This window comes from Octodon degus, unplaced genomic scaffold (genome assembly GCF_000260255.1).
Source record: "Octodon degus isolate 3935 unplaced genomic scaffold, OctDeg1.0 scaffold00041, whole genome shotgun sequence".
In the NCBI taxonomy this organism is placed as follows: Eukaryota; Metazoa; Chordata; class Mammalia; order Rodentia; family Octodontidae; genus Octodon; species Octodon degus.
Genome location: NW_004524617.1, coordinates 7,305,172 through 7,315,462, shown reverse-complemented (window position 1 = coordinate 7,315,462; position 10,291 = coordinate 7,305,172). Strand labels below are relative to the sequence as shown.

At 36.7% G+C, this 10,291-nt stretch overlaps 1 protein-coding gene across 1 annotated transcript in view; it reads right to left on the bottom strand.

Moving 5' to 3' along the window:
- Positions 1–1,339: 1,339 nt before the first annotated feature.
- LOC101590710 (low molecular weight phosphotyrosine protein phosphatase-like) overlaps positions 1,340–10,291 on the bottom strand; it is a 57,224-nt gene continuing 48,272 nt past the window's right edge. The window contains 2 exon segments of the mRNA XM_023715413.1: positions 1,340–1,653; positions 1,656–1,790. Of these exon segments, the coding sequence (XP_023571181.1) occupies positions 1,340–1,653; positions 1,656–1,790 (449 nt within the window).

Sequence of the window (10,291 nt, the reverse complement as noted above, 5' to 3'; positions counted from 1 at the left end):
ATTTGCCAATAACATTCCTATTAACAAATCAATATTTACGGATACACATGTAATAAACTTTACAACTTTTTATCTTACTTGTTCATACCTAAGCCAATTTGTACTTAACATCCAGATTACATGAATGTGTAAAACTTCTATGCTCCTCAAATGCTAGTATGCTACCTTTTTCAAATGTTCTCTGTGGAAATAATTAAATTTTAGAGGAAAGTGGTTTAAGTGGGAGCAAATGAGCAGACCTCCTCATGAAACAAACTAGACAATACCAAAAGGTATTAAACCAACAATTCTACTAATGTCTTTCTTATCTTAAATATAGAAGATGTGATCAAAATACAGTGAACATTTAAAGAAAAAAATTACAGTAAGACAAACTTCCATGAATCCCCTTCAAAATACTCTCTATAGCTTCAAACACTCTTCTCCCAAAGTCCTACCCCTTTCTGAAGTAGTTCTGCAAACCCTCTTTCATGTCCTTACAAAATGTGATCAAAACTACAGTGACACTGCCACCAAATGCCATCCAATATAAAGGCAGCTCCTAGAGCAATGAATGTGTCTTTATTTACCTTATGCACCCAGTCTGGGCACCCTGTGACCTCTGGTTCATCCCAAAGTAAAAATGACCATTGAAAGGGAAACATTTTCCATCAACTCAGGACATTAAGGCAGCCAGGACAGCCCAACTACAGATATGCAGGAAAGATGACTTCAGAGCTGCAGCAGAAATGACAGGACCAATGGGACAAGTGTGTTCAGAGCAAGAGGGAGGCTTCTGAGAGGAGTTCATGGCACTTTCCTCTCCAGAGCCATTCACTGCATTCTCTGATCACACACATAAAATGTGCACCATGAATGTGTGTGAGCTAAAACACTGTTGATGTTGGTGAAGAGCTGCTGCAGATGAGCTGCTGAGACTCAGGCTGGGCCCGGGGAGAGATGCTCAGAGCAGAGCAGAGGGAACGATCCACCTTCACACAAAGTAGCACAGACTGTCCAGGTCCTCATGGGCTTAGAGGCTGACATGGGCTTTGGGGTCTTTTTTGCTCCACTGTGCTCTGTGTTGCTATTCTGTATTTGTGTGTTTCAGTGCTCTGTGAAAAGAATGAAGTGGGATGTTCGACCAGTCTAAGAATATTTATTATACTCCTTCATACCAAATCAAGCATGCTTATTTATGTATTCTTCTTCAAATTCAGCAGATTTGCACTTACAACAGTTTTTTTTTTAAAGGAAACAGCAAAGTCAGGTGGAGAAATAGGTGGGGACTGGGGCTTGAACACAGGCAAGGGCAGAGTTGGAATCGACGAGTATAGGCTGCAGCGGGGCCTGGCCAGCCCTAGCAGGCCTCCTCCAGGAAGGCTTTGCAACAGGGGATGCATTGCTGGTACACCAGATTGAAATCAGACTCATTCCTATAATAGAGATCTTCAGTGATGAGCTGTTTTTGAGGATCATAGCTCCGATGCAGTTCAATTTTAGCTTTGCAGTTTTTAACTTGATTACGTTTTCTATTCAAATCTCTCAGATTGTTTTCGTTCATACACAGGAAATAGCCGAAAGTTGCGAAGTCCTCTTTGGTGACCTGCCCGGCAATATGATTCATGGGGATGTCATGCTTCTTCATGCAACTCTGCCCTCAATAGTCAGGGGGTTTCCCACTTCATACGTAGATGTAGCTGCACTGTCTATCCTCCAGTTATCTGAAATGTTTTGATCAGTTACAAGTTTTTTGAATACTGCTTCTGAAATAGGCGACCGGCAAATGTTACCCAGATCCAGGAACAGCACTTACTTCAATCCAGATTCAACCATGTTCCCCTCTTTTTCTTATTCTTGAACAGAATTTGGAATGTTGCTTTGCTGTTTATGCATTTCTTAAGCTGTTCTTTGTTGTGGAACGTCCATATTTTAACATATGTTTTGAAAGTTTTGTAGGCTATCTTTGCTGGAAGCCATTTGCTGTTAGGACTTGAAATTTGTTACTTCAAGCATTCTAGCCTTTCAAGTTTATGGTGAGAAGTCTGTTGTAATCCTGATGGGTTTTTGCCTTCATACACATACATATTTATTTACTTATTTGACTTTTGTTTTTCTTATTTCACTGAGAGATTTTTAAGGTTGAGCATTTTTGTTAGACATCTGGGATTCTCTTTTTGTTGTTGTTTTCTAGGCTTTGTATTTTTTTTTAGGGAAGGGTCTACAGGGTGTTCAGGGTCTCACTACTAGATCATCTTCTTAGTGATCCGCCTGTTTACAGCCTCCCAAGAGCTGGGGTTACAGACGCACCACCATGCCCAGTCTCAGTCGCCCTCTCAGAGCGCCCCAGGGGTGGGGCCAGCACAGCAGGCCTGGGGAACAAACTCCTGGTTCGTGGCACTTTAATCCTCTGAGCTATCTGGCTGGCCCTCAACACTAGATCTATTCAATTTAAATAGGTTGTACTCTTCCACTGTGCTGGGAACAGAAAATTTGTATTGGTTATAACAGCATCAAGAGATCCAGTCATAACTCACTTATACATATTGAACCTTGTTTTTTATACTTTCACATTTATTAGCTGTCTTTACAGTCCATACTACTTTTTATGGGCAGGTACTATGCAGTGCAGTAAGAAGAAAAAAGGAAGGAATAGAGAAAGAGGACCATGAGTCAGTATGAGAAAAGGTAGACAGGAGTAGTTATAATAGAAAAAAGTTGAGCGATGTTCTCTGTTGGAGTGAATTTGTAGTTATAGTAAAGCATTATTTTGGGGGCTTTAAGAAGGTATTTATTGGGGCCTGGGTGGTTGTAGACAAAAGGGAAGTATAATTTCAAATTGAGGAAAGCTGCGAAGTTGTTAGAACCATATGTTATATTTGTGCCCATAAAAATAGAGAAGAGGTGAGGAGAGACAAGGGCATATGTAAAATAAAGAAGAGCAAAAATAATATTATAATGAGGGCAGAAGGATAATGCTAGGAATGAGAAGAAAGAGCAGAATGTAGACACAAATCTGTAAAAGAAAGATTTAAAAAGTGAAAGAGATAAGTGAAAAAATAGTATTAATATGGCATCAGGAATTGAAGAAAAGCAATGAGAAAAATATAACACAGAGAAAAAGGAAACAGACAACAATAATAACAATCAAAAAATCATCAGGACTTAAGAACAAACACTCCAATAAGAGAAAGCACAAGCAGTTTGCATGTGACCACCATGCATGAAGTCTGAGTTCACACAGCTCCTTTCCTGCTTTAGTTGAGCTATGCTTGAATGAAACCACAGAAGTTTCCTACCTGTCTATATATTGTTTGCAGTCCTGCCTGGGAGTGTTGAGAGTAACCAGTTTCTTGAAGCCCACGTACTTACGCAGACTATGCTTAGACAATGGTTAGCTGCAGTCTTTTGTCCCTATCCCGAGATCGAACCACCTGAAATGAGAATGGGAGGCTATGAAATCATTATCCCAACAATGATCTCCTTCACCTTCTGACACTGACCTATGAATTCTGTTTCCCTTGGTATTGGGTGAAGCTCCATGTTCTCCTCCCAGAGATTTCCCCAGTAGATTTTCATCAGTTCTCTGCCTCAGCCTACCCAGATTTTCCTTCACACTCACATCACAAACTAACCCTTACCCAAGAGCTCCCTTTCCAGTAAGAAGAAGCTGGTACAGTCCCCAGGCTAGGTTTAGAAAAACCCCCACACTCCCTGCACATGATGGTTATCACTCTACAGGATTTCCTTCTAACTCAGATTGTACCAGTCTGTGGAAATGGCAGGGAGGAGCTCACTCTTGACCCACTGTTCAGGCTCACACCCTCTCTTCTGCTTGTAGTCTCAGCAGGATGTCATAGTTCTCTGCCTACACTGGTGGGGGCCTTCCTTTGCCAACAGTGAACTCTGACGAGGATGCTTCCAGGATGAAGTCAGTGTTCCTGGTATTGGGGAAGAGGATGGGGAGAAGGGGATGATATTCGCATAGTGTGCCAGTAGTCTGGCCTCTGAAGAGATAGCTCATTTTCTCAGTTTATTAGGATGAATTTCTATATGGCTGCTTCCCAGAGAGAGCAGGGAGTAGGGGTGGGATGGTTGGGAGTAAGGGTTGGGGTGGTATGGACAAACCATGGTGGTGACCCTTCCCCTTCTCAAAGATCCAAATATTTGGTTTGATCTACATGGACCATTTGCCATTTGGGGCTCAGATTGGCTGTCTTGTTCCAGAGTACCTGTGCTTTGTGTGACTTTTCTCTGAGTATCTCTGTTGTGAGATCTCCTCTAGTACACCATGTTGGACAGACATTTGTACTAACACAAGAGGTTTAGAATTTGGGTTTCTTAACATGTTGGGCTATGAATACTCACTCATTTACTAAATTTAAAATTCATATAAACTTCTAATATAGTGGTACTGTCTTTAAAGAGTATATTCATAAGTAGTGCACTGAGTTTTAGCCACTAAGTCTATTGTTTAGACTTCCCATGATGAGTCTTTGTGACCATTTCTAAAACCATGATTCCAAAACATTATATAAACACTTGAAGTAGCAAAGAAAAAAAAAAAACTAAGCTATTTTATTTTCTTCACAAAGCAAATTCCTGTAGAACAACTTGACATGGAATGCTCTTGAAATGTAGCATTCTTAACTTGTCTATGTTTGGTATCATTGAAGGGAAATCAACCTGAGGCTGACCAGTTATAGTGACATGATACCGTTAAATGAATTTTCTTTTGGAAATGAAAACTGTACTGTAAGCTATAATGACTCTCAAATATCATTTAAAGCAGATGCTTTTTAAACTCAAGTGTACGTAAATAAGTGACTAAAAAAATCCAAAGTTATGATAGAAAGCAATGTATCCCAAAACATTGACCCATCTGTGCACTCCCCTCATGTCTTAAGACCACCAAAATTAGAAAATATGATACTGCTTAAATTTCATTTTAAAAATGAGGGGCTGGGGGCATAGTTCAGCAGCATAAATGCCTGCCTGGCAAGGACAAGGTCCTGAGTTCAGTCCCTATTACTTAAAAAATAAATAAATAAATACATATATAAAATTAGACACCTGCCATTAAGTCTAGGTAGAATAAATAGGAATGTGATCATTAAACAAGCTGCCCAGGACATTTCCATGTATGCTACATCTTGAGAATCATTGATTGAGAGAACTGTATTTTTGTGCTATGTAATAATTTTATATGTTCACATGGGCTGTGAAGGTGGAACATCTGCTTTCTGGATATGAAAATAATACCCACATCACATAGATTTAAAATGCAAACCACATTTAGTAATATTTCCTTTTCATTTAGTCATGTTTTCTAAAATGCTGGAATTCTGTTTATAAGATAAAAATTGTGATTTCAAAAACTGGAAAGGGTCTGAGATTTTACTCTCCTTTTAGCTAGCTAATAATCCTACAAGAGCTTTAAGGCTGTTGGTAGACGGGAGTTTACTAGATCAGAAATTTTAGAATAGGAAGCTTATCCTAGATTATCCACATGTACCTACTTGAATTACACTACTCCTTTAAATTCAGGAACAATTCCTAGATAGCTTCAGAGAAAGATATGTAAAGACTAAATCAGGACCAGGTAAGATAAGTGCTACTTTACTAGATTTGGAGATAGAGGAGGGCGCCATAAGCCAAGGAATGAAGACATTCTTTTTTTTCTTCCTTTTTAAATTAATTTTAATGAGAAAGAAATAGCAATGAGACAGTGTCAAAACAAGTTAGTAGGACAGTTATAATAATTAAAACATTGTGTACTATCTTCATAGTAGTTATTCATAGTACAAGATGAAGACATAATATCTTGTCTAAACACTATTAGCACAAATCTTCTAATTGAACTAAGAGAAAGTAGCTGTATATCTACCCTAACAATTTTATGTATAATATTTTTGTATATTTCACTAAAAAATGGTCCTTCATTTATATTCCCCTTTTTTGTTTTGTTTTGTCAGAGATAACTGTTCCATTGCCATTAAATGTTATAGGTGCTTGAATTTAGAAAACTCAAAAAGGTAAAAAAATTAATTTTACTAGAGCTAAGACAGCTCCAGTAACACTTCAATTTTTTTCCCAGAAAGACCTATATTGATGTTCTTCAAGGACTGCAACATAATGTTTAGCATGTGTTTAAACCACTAAATCTATGGTAATTTCTCTGAATGGTAATATAAAATTAATCTAAGACTATTAGGTTTTTTTCCAGTTTCCCATGCTCCAATTCTCTGGAGGCTGATGCAAGGAAAGCCAGGATCAGGGCATTTAGAGGAGAAGAACCTTGAGTCAGCATGCCTGTCATTTGGTCCAGAGAAACACTCTGCTTTCTAAGGTTGTTTGTAATACCAACATCCTTGATAAGATTATCTGAAACAAAAAGCTATTGGTGTCTCTTTTGCAAGATGTGCAGAAACGTGGGAGACCCATGGAGAACTCTCTCCCAATACAGTGTCACCAAATTCCTTATTGCAGTATTTTTTCAACATCATGGATTATCATAATTCAAATGAAGTGATTGTTTTATAGCATAAAAATATGTTAACATTAACTGCAGTTGATATGGCATATAAAAAATATCTGTTAATGAAATGTAAAAGAATAAAATCCATTATTATTAGATGAAAATTAATATGAGTATGTTCTACATTTGTCACATTTTTAATGATAAACACGCAGGTCTGTACTTTCATTCCTGAAATTGCCACAGGTAAGAGAATTTTCTTATTGCTAGTTTGGTGCTTTTTAAACCATAAAAATACTTTCTCACTCTAAACAGTTATTTTTATTATGGACTTTTTTAAAATAATACAAGGTTTCTTAGTACCTTTACCATCATATTATAGCAAAAGCAGATTTTGCTTCTTCAGAAAGTAAGATTTATTGGCCTGTAATTCTCAGAACTAGATTTTTAATGGAATCTGGGTTAAATTGACTAAAGTTGCAAGGAATGAGTATGAGTTGTATTTTTCGGTAAAAGCTGCTTGAAATACCATAGTGAATGGTAAACCTTGTCCTTCTCAAGTTGATAGCCTAAATTATGCCCTAATTACTCATTATGAAACTACATCCTTTATCTCTTATTAAATTATCTCTATAAATAAAGATACATTTTCAACAGCAATGGAACATATAGTGGACCATGCAATTTGCCTCATGAACATTATAGTCACCATGGTCATGATTGTTTTTTCTCTTCTGTAGCTAAGGATGTGAAGCCTCTATTTTTAAAAATCATCTTCCATGAAAATATACCTCTTTCTCCAGATTTCCTCTTGTAAATGGCCAGGAAGATTTTTATGCCCTTTCAAAATTTAGAGGAAATCATTCATGTTTGCCAATTTGTCTCCCTAAAGTTTTTAAATCACACTGGAATATATAATTTGCTTCTGAGATTCTAGTCAAACCCAATCCTCTACACTCTACTTTGTAATGTTTGAGCTAAGATCCTGACAAACACTATTTCTTCCAGCAGCTTCTTTGTGTTAGCTTTTTACCAATACAGAAGGCTGTGAGAAGATAATAGAGGTCAAAGTGGAAGGGATAAAGCATAGAGAAAAAATTAAGGACTTCTGTAAGAACTCACTTTTGGAGTTCTAAATTGTGATACCCTCCACCTTTGATCATAATGACAACATCTGTTTCATGTAGTTACTCCCTTTCTGATGCCTCAGTGTTCCATTTTGGTTATTTCTGTTTAATAATTTAAATTAATGTTTTTTTAATTTTTAATTACTTTCCTTGAAAATAATTGATTTACCTTTACATTATTACAAAACCATAACTAAAACAGTTTCCACCACTAGAGTAAAAAAGCTCACAATTAACTGACTGAGAACATGTACAGTTTGGGGAAGCAAATAGATTCCACATCACATAACCCTTGCATAGTCCATAGATTGGTACTTGATACTAGGAGTGAAGAATTTAGTAAGCATGGATCAAATATCAACTTTTTCTTAATCATAGATTTTATACATGTGGATAGATATATTTTAATCATTCACCCATCTTCCTTTAGTTTCATATTTTAGGGAGATTTGATGTGGATAATGAATGTGATCATATTTATTCCCATACTTCCTTTACAGTCCCTCTACCTCTCTCTTATTCTCTTCCTCTTATCTAGTAAATAGTCTCCCTTCTACTTGTCATCTTTTTTAGATTATACACATTTTGGAGAACATGTGATATTCTTCTTACTCAGTCTGGTTTATTTCACTCAATATGATAATCTTCAATGACCAAGAAAATGTGAGACATACATTAAGTTATTCAGCAATAAAATAACAAAATTTTGTCATTTGAAAAATATGAATTAATGTGAATATCAGCATTAATATTAATGAGAGCTAAAATTTATTCTCAAGTCATACACTTCCAGTTTAGAGACGGAAAATGCTATTACATTATAAAATACAAATTAGTGATAAGATATAGAAAAGAAATGAATAGTCTTGATAGTACTAAAAGGGGACACCAGGGGCCAGAGAGATGGCTCAGTAGAATAAGTGCTTCCCTGACAAGCGCAAGTGCCTGAGTTCAATCCCCAGTTCCACAAAAATAAATAAATAAATAAAAATAAAAATAAAAAGTAAAAGGGGATACCTAAGAGGAAAGAAAAATTACTAAACACGTCCCATAAAAGTCAGTCTAGAAAATTTTTGAGATAGATAAATCAAGTGTGACCAGTATCAAAAAACCTCTCTTACCACTGCTCCAGGAATTGGTTCTGCATTCAACCTTCAGCTCTGCAAAAGGAAAAACAAAAAACAAACAAAAAGAACTACAAGTGAAGACTATTCCAATTGCTAAAATACCAAATAAAAGTGATATCGATACTCGGAAGGCTGTGGAGAAGTGGAACTCTCATATACTGCTGTTGAGCGTGAGAACCACTTTGCCAGTGTCTACTGAAATTCAACATACATGTACTCATAACATGCATTTAGTATATACCTATCTCAGCATCCCAGAGTACTGTGATTACTGGGGTGTTCCACCAATCCAGGTTTAGTTATATTATATTGCAATTTTTCTATATTTCCCAGGTGTCTTAGTTGCTTTTCTCCTTGATGAGACAAAATATCTGGCACCTGAAGTTAAAAGAGGAAAGATTTATTTTAGTTCACAGTTTTCAGGGGTTTCAATCGACAATCAGCTGGATCCCAGGTGAGAATATATTGTAGAGGGGCATCTCACAAGAGAAACAGTTCATTGCATATAAGGACAAGAAGACAGTAAGCAGCAAGTAACAAGTGGTGACAAATGCAGCTTTCTTTCGGTCCCTTATATTGTATCCAGGCTAACAGCCTTTATGGTCGGTAGTACTCAGACAGAGGTTGGCCACCCTTAATATTAGCTACTAGGGAACTGGCCAAAATCCCAAACTACCTTTATAAGAGATAAAGTGAAGGAGAGAGAAAGAAATGAAATAAGTTATTAATTAATAAAAGGAGAATTGGGAGGGCAATGTCTCAGTGTGGTCAGAGAGAATGACACTCCTAGCTAACCACTATGTATTGGGCATGCACAATAATCAGAGGGAGTATGGTATGACTCAGAGGGCTGTTGCCGAACTTATGCCAATATAATCTTTCACTGGAGCATCACAGCAGGGCAGAACCATTAAGCCTGACATTAAAGCCTCCACACCCTAGCCTCAGTTTATAATTTGTGATTAACAACACTACCATCATACCAGGAATCAAGCCCAGCATCACGCACCCTAGATCCAACCACCTCCAAAGTGCTCTATCTATGACCACATGAGGCTTTAGGGGTCATCTAGATATAAACCATAATGCCAGATAACATGTATTGAGCACATTTTCATATTTAATTGGTTACTTGAGTATTTGGATTTTTAATGAAATGACTATTTAAGATTTTTTTTATTTTTTATTTGTTTTTTTACCCATAGATTCTTTTGAAGTGTGAAAATTAACATTGAAATATTTGGTGATTTTCTAGTTTTTTTTTTTTTTTTCCAGCACTGGGGATTGAACTCAGGTCCTTGTGCTTGCCAGGCGATCACTTATTCTACTGAGCTATCTCCCTAGTCCCACCTCTAGGTATCTTATTGTCACTAATCTCTAGTTTAATTATTTGTGTTCATAAAATGTAATTTTAATTGATTTTAGTTGTTTGTCATTTATTAAAACATGCTGCATTACCTATAATATGTCCAAGTGTAAGTCGCATGTGTACTTTTTATTTTTTTATTTTTTTTCAAAGTTTTATTGATAAACAGATAGCAAGGAGACAGTTTCAAATCCAATCCGAAGTACAGTTTCAA